This window comes from Cebus imitator, unplaced genomic scaffold (assembly GCF_001604975.1).
Source record: "Cebus imitator isolate Cc_AM_T3 unplaced genomic scaffold, Cebus_imitator-1.0 Scaffold30, whole genome shotgun sequence".
Classification (NCBI taxonomy): Eukaryota; Metazoa; Chordata; class Mammalia; order Primates; family Cebidae; genus Cebus; species Cebus imitator.
This window is the reverse complement of record NW_016107345.1, coordinates 9509255-9522857: the sequence shown is the minus strand read 5'-3', so window position 1 is coordinate 9522857 and position 13603 is coordinate 9509255. Positions and strand designations below refer to the sequence as shown.

The following is a 13603-nucleotide window of genomic DNA, read 5'->3' as shown; positions in this document are numbered from 1 at the left end:
CACCAGGTCTTAGGGCCCTGGTTTAAATTCTGGCAATAACATTTTATTGTTTTGGCTAGTTGTTTAAAAACGCCAAGTTCCAGTTTTCTTATCTATAAAAGAGCGCTTAATAAGCTTCCCTTTCAGGGTTGCTGGCACAATTAGAGCTAGTATTTACAAAGGGGCTAAGGGAGAGCTGACTTTCAACAAATGGTGGTTAATGGTGGAAGTAAGACAAAGAATAGAAATGGCTCTACCAGTGACTGACATCCACCACACCGTCTTCAAACTCCCCGTCTTGCCCCAACATCATTTATGTCTGATCTATCAGCCTTGTTGGAAGATATAATTGTAGCTATATATTCTGAGAAAAACTGAGCATTTGTAGATAATATAGAAGTCTACACACTTAAACTAGTAAAGCCAATTCTATTACAGGTAGCATGAAAGGAATAGAAAATTTGATGTGGAATCCAATAATCCAAATTCCAATTTGGAAATGTGCATTCTACAGTAAGTTACTTGACCTTTTGAGGGTTTGATCTCTTATCTACAAAACAGGTATAAGGAAGGGGTGGGGTTAAGGGGGAAACTGTTGGGAAAATTACATAAAGTAATTTTTATTTATAAAATATTTTCCATATAGCAAAGTTTTTACAAACATAAGATGATATTATCACTAGTCCCTTATGTACATTTTTATTTGCTCTATTTATTTCTTAAATTTACTTACAGTTCTAGAAGGGAAAAACCAGGAAGGAATCTAAATTTCCCCCAAGGTATTTAGCCTCAGGCTAAATTCAACAAAGTTTAGCTAAGTAAACTTAAATAAAATGAGTTATGTTCTTGAGCTATAACCAAGAATATAGTCAAATGATCGCGACCAACTTTAAACACTGCTGTATCAAAAGACTGATCTGCTTAGGCCTATGCAGGGAGGGACAGAAATGACTGCAACACGTATTTCATCTTGACAAGCAATCACTTGACCTAAGAAAGAGTGCTTGACCCTTCACCCTTCAACCAAGAGAAAAAAAAAATAGCAGCCAACTTTCCTAGTCGTCTGTTGAGAAGAACCAAGACAAGAAATATTTACCAATACCATGCTCTACCTTTTTCATTTTCCCGGAGCCGAGAGCCGACTTCTCCGTGTGCCTCCTCTGTGTCAAAGTAGAGGCTAGGTGCTCACAGGAGCCCTGAACTTTAATTATTATTGCCCTGTGTTACAGATGACAGGACTCTGGGTCAGGTAGTAAATGGTGGAGTTGAACTGGGGGTAGATCTACTTGAATTGGATATACAAGACTTTTTTGCACTTTTTGGGGTACCTTCTGCAGAAAAAATATGCTAGCTGAATCAATCCTTTGTCATCTACATTCTGGAGTAAAATTAATGTTCCTATGAGAATGAGGAAGAAGTCATAAAATTCTGGGAGGAAGGGGTCTTTGAAAGCCCATTTAAGGAATCCCATTCCTACCTGGTGGGTAGGTCCTTTTACAGCTGCTAGTTCAGGCCACAGTGACAGGGAAGATTTTAAGGTTCTTCCATATACAGAGCTAAATTTGTGGGCCTGTAGCTTCCAACTACTCAAACCCAGTTGAGTTTCTTCCTTGAGGCAGAGAGCCCATGTATAATCTTTTTCTGTGACACGTTGTGTTTGGCTGGGCTCTTCTTGCCAGCCCTTTCCACTGTTTCCCAAAAGGTGTGGGATGTGAATCTCTTCTCTTGATTCTCCTGTGGATGGTTTTTCCCAGTGCCAAGGTCCCTCCAGGAGACCCAGCTTTTCTGAATTCCTTTCAAGATCTGCAGGTGACTTAAAATCTGCCAAAGCCTGGGCTGTTCATGCAATTTACTGTGTAAACAATCCTAAGTCATGGAACGTGATCTACTCCTTGAGAGCTAAAGTAACCTTAAAGTGAGGCTAGAAACATATATATGGTTCAACCCAAAGAATTTAGTATGTCTTTTAAACCAAAATGCCACATATATTACTTGCTACATTTATATTTTAATATAATACTTCATCCAATACTCCAACACTTTTTGGAGTATTGACGTTTGGGGTATGTGGTATTTTCTTAAATATGTATAGATATCTATATATACTCATGGGAAAAATATACTTTGATTTTTGTGTGTTTTGGAAAACAAGTTGGGTGTGGTGGCTAAAGTCTGTAATCCCACCAATTTAGGAGGCCTAGGCAGGCGGATTAGTTGAGGCCAGGAGTTTGAAACCAGCCTAATCAACACGGTGAAACACTGTCTCTATTAAAAACACAAAAATTAGCCTGGTGTGGTTGCACACACCTGTAATCTCAGCTACTTGGAATCTGAGGCACACGAATCACTTGAACCCAGGAGGCAGAGGTTGCAGTGAGCTGAGATTGCACCACTGTATTCCAGCTTGGGTAACAGAACAAAACTCTGTCTAAATAAACAAATAAATTATAGTATATTTTTATAATTAATAATAAATTATAGTAATTTTATATTAATTTTTATATTAATTATATTTTTATATTGAAAATAGGAAAAGCTATGCTGCAGTTAAAATGAAAGAACTAGACTTCTAAGAGTTGACATAAAAGACATCTAAGACACATAGTTGATGAATAATACAAACTACAGAATGATACACACCATATTCTTTTTTAATTTTTAAACAATTTTGTGGGTATATAGTAGGTGTATGTATTTATGGGGTACATAGAATGTTTTGATACAGGCACAGAATCTGAAATAAACATATCATGAAGAATGGGGTATCCATCCCTTCAAGCATTTATCCATTGAGTTTCAAACAATCCAATTACATTCTTTGTGTTATTTTATGCATAGTTGTTACTATTGACTATAGTCACCCTGTTGTGCTATCAAAGAGTAGAGCTTACTCATATACCATATGATTGTGCTACCTTAATATTTCTAACCATGGGTTTCTGAACCTAAATCAGAGCCTAACTTTTGAAACAAAATGTAGCTTTCTAATTCTAAAATCTCAAACAATACCTAATAGTAATAGATATTACAATACATGATGATACCTAGATCAGATCAACTTGGGCTTATAAACACTCCTGCTCTTTCCTTACTTATTGTAGCCTCTGCCAAGGCACTCTATTTGTTCAATAAATGTAACCTTTAAATGTAACATTTCTTGATATCTCCAGGAAATAGAATAAATCCTTCCTAATCTATAGGAGTTACAACCTATTGGAGTAAAGTAAATACCACATGGACATTTAAGCAGTAATCTGAAGCAGGCTGTAGTTGGTTGGCAGTCTGTGTTACAGCTGGTGAATTCAGAGAGGGGCATGTTTGTGAGCTGAAATGATCAGGGAAGTCTTCACTGAGAAGGTGAAGCTTCAGTTGAATCTTTTTTTTGTTGTGTTTTTTGTTTTATTTATTTATTTATTTTGTTGGTTTTTTTTAAATTGCATTTTAGGTTTTGGGATACATGTGAAGAACATGCAAGACTGTTGCATAGGTACACACATGGCAGTGTGATTTGCTGCCTTCCTCCCCTTCACCTCAGTTGAATCTTAAAGAATGAGAATGGGAAAATTTTGGATTAGCCAAAAAAAAAGAGAGGCTGAGGGAGGGAAGATCAGGCTGGGAAATGGGCACAAATAAGATAAGTTCAGAAAGCATATTATAACAAAAACATGAAAAGGAAGTATTGTAAATAACACCTGTTAAATGTTGACTATGCACCAGTTTCCTTGTAAATAACAAGGAAGTTATTTCCTTGTTATTGTAAATAACACCTGTTAAATGTTGACTATGCACCCAAGGCCCTCCACGAGATAGCTGTCATTGAATTTACACAACTTCCTAACTGGGCAAGTAATATTATTGTTTTATAACTGAAGAAATGAAGTCACCTAATTACACATCGCTGAAAAGTTGCAGAGCTAAGAGTCAAACTCAGGCTGTCTCATTCCAGGTTTTCTGCATTCTTTCCTGCCTCACACTGTGTTCCTAGTAAGACAACTCCCCAAAAGGAAGGGATCCCGTAAGTGAATTTTGAGAACAAATTTGGAGTATCAGAGATACCAGATTGGGCCCTAGATTATGTGAAGAGCCTTAAATGCTAAGAAATTTGAGAATAACTTAATGAAAGTCTTAAATGTCAAGAAATTTTAAATTATCATCCAGTAGAAAAACTTGATAAAGGTAGCATTTCAAGAGTTTTCTGGGAATGGTACATAGAATGGACTAAATAGTAAGAAAGTGGAGACTGGAGACTAGGCAGAAGAATATTTCTATAATTTAGGAACAGATAATATATCAAAGGACAATGGATGATGGGCAGCCTAATGATCCAGTGTGTTGTGCAACATTTCACCTCACTTGACAATGAAATCCAAAACCACTTGGAATGCAAGTGATATATATGTTAATTAAGACAGATAATGAGCTCTTGTGTAACTTGATGTATGCAAATAAACACAAATGAAAGACGAAAGCCTGGTTATAAAAGATAGGCAAGCCTTACTCAGTTAGCTTCTCCAGGCTCAGAATTTGAAAATGAGGATGCTTTTACCATTGACTTTTCTGTTTGTTACTTGTTCTCCAGGTTGGGCAATAGATAGGCACTACTACATAGGCATTAAAGAAATCATTTGGAACTATGCTCCTTCTGGTAAAAATATGCTCAATGGAAAGCCTTTTTCTGAAGACCGGTAAGTAATCCTTTGCATTTAAAAAGTTACTATCTAAAGCAAAAGTTGGTAATTGTTGATCATTGATGAAATGCTGATGACGACTTTCTCATGATTGCCACTTTCAGGGCACATATCCATTAGAACCACTTCATTTGTTTAGCTTAAATATGGTATGGAAAAGAGGTAGAAATACAAATCCAAAATTGCTCTTTCCTGTAATTATTGCCACTTTTGCCCTCCTGACACATTATTTTGCAGATCATAGCTAATTCTATTTATCATTACTTTTGTTCACATGATAAGGTATAAAACACTTTCCTTTTGATATGTGTGAAGCCATTTTCTTAATTTTTCTCTTCAGATATTTGAGAGAGGAAAATATAGAGGACATGAGTGGGGTTCTTATTTATCATGGTTTAGGGGCAAAACACCCTAATGCTACCAATAAATCCACAAATCCATTTAAATGTGTCAACAGTCCTATATCATGGGAATTGATCTACTACTTGAATGCTAAAGTAACTTTAAAGTGGGGTTAGAAACCTATTTGCAGTTCAGTTTAAAGAATTTGGTATGTCTTTTAAACAAAAATGCCACAAGTTTTACTTACTACCTTTGTATTTGATTTCTTCATTCAGTATTTCAACATTCTTCTCACCAATTACACCTAGTTTTGACTCCCTTCACATATTCTCTTGCCTCCAGGTTTTATCTGCCAAAATTAGCTGTGGAGCTTCTGACTTCTCATTTTAATTTGTTTAACATTTTGTTTCTTTCCAGTCAAAATTGTTTAAAATTCCATCTTTTTTGTTTGTTTATAGAGAATTTCTAAAAGGAGGTCAAGGGAGAAAGAGCTTTATTTATAAAAAGGCTTTGTATTTTCAATATACTGATAATACATTTCAAAGGATCATTGAAAAACCATCGTGGTTGGGATTTTTAGGTCCAATGATTAAGGCAGAGACTGGAGACTTCATTTATGTACATGCAAAAAATAATGCTTCAAGACCTTATAGTTTTCATCCTCATGGACTCACCTACTCTAAAGAAAGTGAAGGTAAGCAGATCCTCTTTCCTGACATTCATGAGTTTTGCTTATGGGGAGTATGAGCACATCACATTAGAAAAAGCCAGGTGATCATGGACCGGTCAGCATTATGAGCTACACTGGGTTTACAGTGATGCAGACGCTACTTCCGATGTTTAATGTTTATACCCAAGACAGTCCTTTTTCAGTTTCTCATCTTAATTGAGTAACAGCCCTTATGCAATTCTGAGGAAATAAAACACTTTTTCCTCACCAGATAAGAAAAAAAAGGCATTTTTTTTGTTTTGTTTTGTAGGAAACACTTATGAGCTAAATGTTAGGTTGGCAGAAATCCTATACTGCCCCCGCCTCATTTCCATTTCCTAGTAGATGAGGATCACTCTCTGGGAAGATATAAGTGTCAAGAGAAATCGCTACTTTCTAGACAAAATCTTTTCTCATACTCATCTACAGTCACAGATACATCTGAATTTTGAAAAAAAGGAAGGGAAGAGAAAGCCAACAAATGGGGTTTTGTGAGTTTTTGGGAGACAGCAAGAAAAGCTAGGAAAAGAGAGTTTGGACTTGTCTTTAGTAGAACATAGATATTTTTCACAATGTTTGAAATACGTTTTTTTAAAAGGCCTGGCATAAATCTTTAGAAAATTGGAACTTTAGGCCAACTCGTTAAGAGTACCACCTATAGAACGAGTGCTTCTTCCGACAGAGGCTCTATGGTAATGCAGGGCTGTGGAAATCCCATATGCCATTTCATTCACCTATCATCATCATTTTGCCATGTTATATAACCATCTCGCAATGATTGTTGCTCTTTAAATATATTCTATGAAAAAATAATGAGAAAAATAGTTTATATTATAGACATATAATGTGAAAAATGTTAACAAGAGTTTGTTTTATTTGTTTATTTTTTAATCAACTCTCAGAACTTAGACTGAGGTTTGATGATTCCCTCAGAGAGGCATAAAGAACTAGAAACAGGCCTCGAATTAATCCTCTGGACTGAAATAGACTCAGGAAACCAGACCATGCCTGGAAGCAGCTACAGATGGGCCGCTGGGCAGGAAGAAAGTACAGAAGTCAGTCAGTCATAATCTCTTCATGTTCAGTGTGGAACAGGAGGGTCCAAAAAGATGAATAAAGAATTGGAGGTTGCTCATGCTTCAAAGTCTTTTATTGAATAAAGGAATTTTTTCCATAGTTAGCAGGATCCCAGCCACAAGGGGTAAGGATCTGAGGCAAAATTTTAGCCAGAGAAGAAGAAAGAAAAGAGCGCAAGGGTCCAAAGTCAGAACTGGGGTAATAGTTCAGAGTAATGCCAAAGGCCACCTTGGCAGTGGGCTACTTGGAAGTAACAGGGACACCCTTGGGTGCCCTGGGTCCCAAGTCTGACTAGCAATAAAGAAAACATGGAGGGCAACTTGGGAATCCACAAGTTACCTCTGCATCGGGGTCTAGGCACATGGTAGGTGCAAAATAAATATTTGTTGGATCCATCAGTAAAAGTGATGATGGTCTGTTAATATACTGCCTGCCTCATTCCAATTTGGTTTAAAAACTGCAGCCAAGCTGAGCATTCAGGTAGAAGCCAACTAAGGGGGATTTAGGGATGTAGGGATCTGGGAAATGGTGGGGAGAAATGCGTACTTTTTTAGAACTACAAATTACCATACATTCATAGCTTAATGGAGGAAGCCTGAGTCACATTCAAAATAGTGTTATCCAATATTTACTGTAACCACAGTGCAGAATATGTTTTCTAGGTGCTCTGTATCCTGATAATACAACAGGCCTGCAAAAGGAAGATGACTATCTAGAGCCAGGGAAACAATATACCTACAAGTGGTATGTAGAAGAAAAGCAGGGACCTGGCCCCAATGACAGTAATTGTGTAACAAGGATTTACCACTCCCATGTAGACACTGTAAAAGATGTGCCTTCGGGACTTATTGGACCAATTCTGACTTGTAAAAGAGGTAAGTTTTTTTTTAAATCTCATTGCAGTAAAAGAGTAAACCGGAATGCGTAGGTTGTCCTTTGCTCTCCTAGAGGAATTTTACTATCCAAGGTGCTCCATTTTCCTGCCTTAAATTTGATTTTCCAGTCAAGAATGAAAACTTGCCATCTTGAACTCTGAGCACTAGATGGCGATCTCAAGTCCAACCCTTAGTTCAACCAACAATGTAGGTTGATCACTAGATGGTAGTCCAACCCAATAAACTTCACTTCAGCCATCTTCATTCAAACTTATTGCCACAGTGCAGAATATGTTTTCTAGGTGCTATGTATCCTGATAATATGACAGGCCTGCAAAAGGAAGGCCTGTTTTATTGTTTATGTGTTTTTTTTTGTTTTAAGATTATGTTTTTATGTTTATGTTTTAAGGTAAATCAGTTAGAATCATCAGTTTATTAATAATTCTTGCCAGGAGGAAGTTTTACTGATAGGTTTCCAACTTGCAAGGGAATATGGAGTTTGGAAAATTCTGATTTGGTTCATTAAAGCAAGATCAACAAAGTGATAGCACTTGATTTTTATGAAGTTGATGAATTAATTTAACTTCCTGTGACAATCAAAGTTTAAATTTTAGGTAAACAAACAGTTCTTTACAATAAATATTTTAACAATTGCAGTTTCCTATAGCAAACACAAATAGTCTCATGGTTACAAATCACATTCCTTGGTAGATACCTTTTTAAACCAATTTTGGAAGAGCTTTTTGCCCTTCTCAAACTTGCAAGAAACTCAATTGCATAATGGCAAGATAAAGAATAAGTGTTTGTCATATTTAACTTAAACAATATCTAGTCTATCTAGGCTATCTAGCCTGAACATCTCCAAACTTTCCCCTTTTCTTTCTAAACAGTAAGATAACTTAATGCTTTGCATTCTCAAAGGCAAGTATGTGAGCTGCCATCAAGAGTTCTGTGGTTGTGTTCAGTGGCTCATGCATGTAATCCCAGTACTTTGGGAGGCCAGGGTGAGAGGATTGCTTAAGGCAAGGATTTCGAGACCAGCCTGGGCAACATAGTGAAACTGCATCTCTACAGAAAAAGGGAAAGAAAGAAAAGAAAGAAAGAAAGAAGGAAAGGAAAGGAAAGGAAGAAGAAAGAAAGAAAAGAAAAGAAAGGAAAAGAAAGAAAGAAAGAAAGAAAGAAAGAAAGAAAGAAAGAAAGAAAGAAAGAAAGAAAGAAAGAAAGAAAGAAAGATTCTCATTTACAGTTATGTTGATTTATGCCCTATGGTTTCAAATATAAGGCTGATGTAAAATATTTGGGACTGATAATAATTCATATATCATATTTTTACATGTTATATTTATATATATTATAACAATTTTATTCCCACTGTCCGAGGCACTTTTCTCTTTTGTTCACTCTAAGCTCACAGAGTGATCTTATCCATTCTGAGTCATTTGTTTCCATCTGTGTGTTAATGAATCTGAAATCTATAACTTTGGTTCAAACTCGTTTACTGATGGTCAGGCCTGGCAACTTGACATCTCTATTTGGGTGTTTAACACCCATATGAAAATACATCATATTCCAAAACCCATCATTTTTTCCTGCCCTGAATCTCTCCCTTCCTTCTGTGTTCCCTGCCTTGGGGAATGGCTCCAGCATGTTCCAATTAGTCACTGAAGACAAAACCCTGGGTATCATTCCTGATACTGCCCTTTCCCTCACTGCTTGCTAAATACATCAATCAAATCCCGCTACCTGTACTTCCTACACAACACTAGATCAGCTCACTCCTCTTCAGCTCCACGAAGAGCTCTAACCTAGTTCTTCTTCAGCTCTAACCTAGTTCAGGCCACTGCCATCCTTTTGCCAGATACCAGCAACAGCCTCTTAACTGCCCTCCAGTCTCAAGTGTTTCCCCTTTCAGCTGATCTCCACTTGGCTTTCTGTCTGCGAGGTGGAGGTGGGAGACTGATTCTGATTCTGTCACTCCTTTGCTTAAAATCCTTTAATGACTGCTAATTGTTCTGATGATAAAGTCCAAATTCCTTTTATCTTAATTGCTGACTGGAATCTTCTCTGCAGGTATACCCCAGCAAACTCCTCATCCTTTAAGTATCAACTGACGTGTCACTGCCTTCAGAGGTTTCCATACCCAAGATTCAATTAATCAGCTCCCAAAGACTGAGTATTCCCAACTATAGAACTTTACACACTATAGTTAGTATCTTATTTATTGATGGATTCCACCCTTGATTATATGCCCTGCAAGGGTAGATAGCTGTTTTGTTCACTTTTATGAACCCAACACTTGCCATAGTGCCTGACAATTACAAATATTCAATAAACATTTGTTGAATATACACACAGAAGAATAAATGAATTGGTATGAACAAGTTATCCTTCGTTTGAGGGGGCACGAATTTTGAGACTTTGAACAATCTCACGCGATAATGGTCATCAGATGCAGATAGGTACTGCAGAACGTTACTGATTTGAAGTAAAGATGAATATGGATTCTTTAAATTTGGCTTTATATATATTATATGGTTTTTAAAGTTTATTGTAAACTTCACAAAAACTGACAAACACATGGCAAACATTTACCTTTTTCATGTGCCCTAACAATTAACAAAACTGTATATTGTAAAAGCAGTTTTATCTTTGACAATGGTTCTAATTAATGTCTACATGAAAAGTAAGAAATGTGTTTTTTGTTTCAGGGACACTGAATGGAGACACTGAAAAAGATATTGACAGGTCTTATTTTCTGATGTTTTCTACAACTGATGAAAGAAGTAGCTGGTATAGTGATGAAAATATTCGTGCGTTTACTGAATCTGGCAAAATCAATACTAGTGATCCCGGTTTTGAGGAGAGCATGAGTATGCAATGTAAGATTAAAAAGAACTTTCTCATACATAATATCTTATAAATCTAACTTCTATGATTATATTCAGTCATTTCCCTTTGTTTAAGTTTGTTTAATTGAGTTTATATTTTTCAGCGTTTCACTCAGAGTATACTGGCTGACATGCAAATGAAAATCACTGCTAAAGCCTGCTCATTTCCTAAGTCCGATAGCAAGTTTGATCCACGTTTGTTTTCTGAAGTCTGATATTGATTAAAAATAGGTGATAAAAACATAAGAAAGATGTAACTTTAAGTCATAAAATATGGAATAACGAAGACATAATTGACCAAATATTTATGAATATGTGTTTTTATCCAACATAGTGTTTTTTTCAGAAATGATGTCTTCATAATCCATCACCTTTATCCTTGCTTTCTTCTTTCATGAACTTAGTCTCTATTATTTTCCTTTGTCACTGCTTCCTGCCTTTCAGGTTTTTTTTCCTCTTGCCTTTAAGCCTTTGTGCTCCCCCCACTTCTCACAATACAAAATGTATACAATCTCCTTTTCCATGAAACACAAATCAGATGTTGTAGATTATGTGTGAGAACAATGTTGACATTGGGAAGTTTATATTAATATAATAAGGAAATACATAGAATTTTTATCACGTGGCACTGATCTATCATGCCTCATGGATTAATATACATTTATTTTCAGCAATAAATGGATATGTGTATGGAAATCTGCCAAATCTCACCATGTGTGCTGAAGATAGGGTCAAGTGGTATTTTGTTGGCATGGGTGGCATGGCTGACATACACTCCATCTACCTCCACGGACAAACTCTGATCTCTCGGAATCACAGAAAGGACACCATTACGGTCTTCCCCTCCTCACTGGAGGATGCCTTCATGGTGGCCAAGAGCCCCGGAGAGTGGATGCTGGGATGCCAGATACATGGTAGGGATTTATAACTTTTGTGTAATAAATACAGACTTGGAAAACTTACAAGGTCACAACCCATTACAATGTCTTACCTTACAAATGAAGAAACTGATATCCAACATTCCTTTTGGAAACAGTCAGTGATGGAGCCCAGATCCCTGACACCTTTTCACTCGATTACTATACATCCTTTTAAGTATATAGGATTGGGTTGCTGTTTTTACAAAAACTTTCATATCCATTGTAAGAATATAAACCCTGAGTGAGAACCCTGAGTGTCAGACAGAGCAGATATTATTACAGTTTGTTCTTTAATTAAGGAGACAAGTATCAAAATCTTATGGGAAGCATGGCAAGAAATTATGCAGAACCCAATACTTCTAATTCATTACTCAATAATCCTCCTTATTTTTGTTTATTTTCCTCTCCAATCACATTTGCCATTTAATGACAGAATGGTCAGTTATGAAGTTATTGATCTTTTCTATTATTGAATATGACCAAACTCTATATATAATCATGTAAATGTTCTGTGTTATTTTTCAATCAGAAAACATAATTTTCATTAGAATTAAAGAATTTAACTTTATTTTTTTGGTAGAAAAATGGAATTTACTTCTGATGAAAAACCTTTCTTTTTGTAAGTCCTGAACTTTGGTTAGTATCATGTCTCAATTCATTATTCAAACCACTAAATGACAAGTATTTATCAGGATTTTCTATGTGCTGCATCCCTCCCCGGGCTGTGAGAAAAATAAGAACCACTCACAGCTATTATAACTCAAGGACTGGATTTAGGGACAAAAAGCTGTCACTTAGAAAAGATGATCACTTTCAGATTAAAATGTACACTCAGCTCCACCAATACCTCCCATCTACCTTATTCTCAGATCATGCCCTCAAACCAGTCTTTCCACCTCAGCTCTGCAGAAAGACTACTGTCAGCCCTACACCAAGTGAGAAAATGCCTCAAAGCCTAGTTGGCTGATGGGATCCCATCACTTTCTCCTGTGTGTCTTCTCTTTCTGTGTCCTTCTGCAGCTTTTCTGCTTTTTAATTTACTCCTTTTGGTTTTTTTTGTTTGTTTTTCTTTGTTGGTAATTACAAGAATATATCAATAGATCTTTGCCAGAAAGAAAGGTAGGAAGGAAGAATGGAGGCAAAAAAGAAGGAGAATGGAAGGAGGGAGGGAAGAAAAGAGGTAGAAAAATAGGTGGTGGTAGGCAGGCAGAAAAAGTGAAAGAAGTCTAATGCAGTATAGATTAGCCTGTTCATACCAGCTCATAAGAGCTGAGAGTTAAATAATCCAGCCGTTAAACTATTGGTAGCTTCAAACTGGTCACAATGGGCGTGCTTACACCACAGAAAAATAGTACACGAATCAGAGCCAGTGTTTGGTTTTGGAGAGCTGCTTTAAGGACATACCACTAGTCCAACTCCACCCCATCACCATCTTAACCACTGTAATAAATTCATGCAAGTACTGGAAAACCTGTTTACTGTACACTTTCACGCAACATAAACATGAACATGTAGAAACAATACACAGCTATGTTTTGTGTTTTGTTTTATGTAAGTAGATCACACTGCATATAATATTCTGTTGTTTTCATCACTCAAAGTCTTGAAGTCTCTTTTCATGTATTTCCAATACATTTAACTCATTCTTTTTAACTGTTGCATAGTTTTCCATATTTTGATTGTAGTGTAATTTATTTAACCCTTTGCCTACTGATAGATGTTTAAATTGCTACTGCTTTTTTGGTTTATTAACAATGTTATAGTTAATACCTTTTTGTATTTTATTTTTTTTTTTGGAGATGGAGTTTTGCTCTTGTTGCCTAGACTGGAGTGCAGTGGCCCGACTCGGCTCACTACAACCTCTGCCTTCTGCCTCCTGGGTTCAAGCAATTCTCCTGCCTCAGCCTCCTGAGTAGCTGGGATTACAGCCATGCGCCACCATGCCCAGCTAATTTTGCATTTTTAGTGGAGACAGGGTTTCTCTGTGTTGGTCAGGCTGGTCTTGAACTCCCAACCTCAGGTGATCCACTTGCCTCGGCCTCCCAAAGTGCTGGGATTACAGTCGTGAGCCACCATGCCCAGACTTAGTTAATACCTTTTCATATGTCTTTTTCATGTATGTGCA

General features: G+C 36.7%; 1 protein-coding gene across 1 annotated transcript in view; it reads left to right on the top strand.

Annotated features, from left to right (window-relative positions):
- Positions 1 to 422: 422 nt before the first annotated feature.
- LOC108300765 (ceruloplasmin-like) overlaps positions 423 to 13603 on the top strand; it is a 43300-nt gene continuing 30119 nt past the window's right edge. Inside the window, exons 1-6 of the mRNA XM_017523674.2 lie at positions 423 to 492; positions 4559 to 4664; positions 5555 to 5703; positions 7458 to 7670; positions 10379 to 10549; positions 11230 to 11472. Coding sequence (XP_017379163.1) covers positions 423 to 492; positions 4559 to 4664; positions 5555 to 5703; positions 7458 to 7670; positions 10379 to 10549; positions 11230 to 11472 — 952 coding nt within the window. The remainder of the gene's footprint in view (positions 493 to 4558; positions 4665 to 5554; positions 5704 to 7457; positions 7671 to 10378; positions 10550 to 11229; positions 11473 to 13603) is intronic.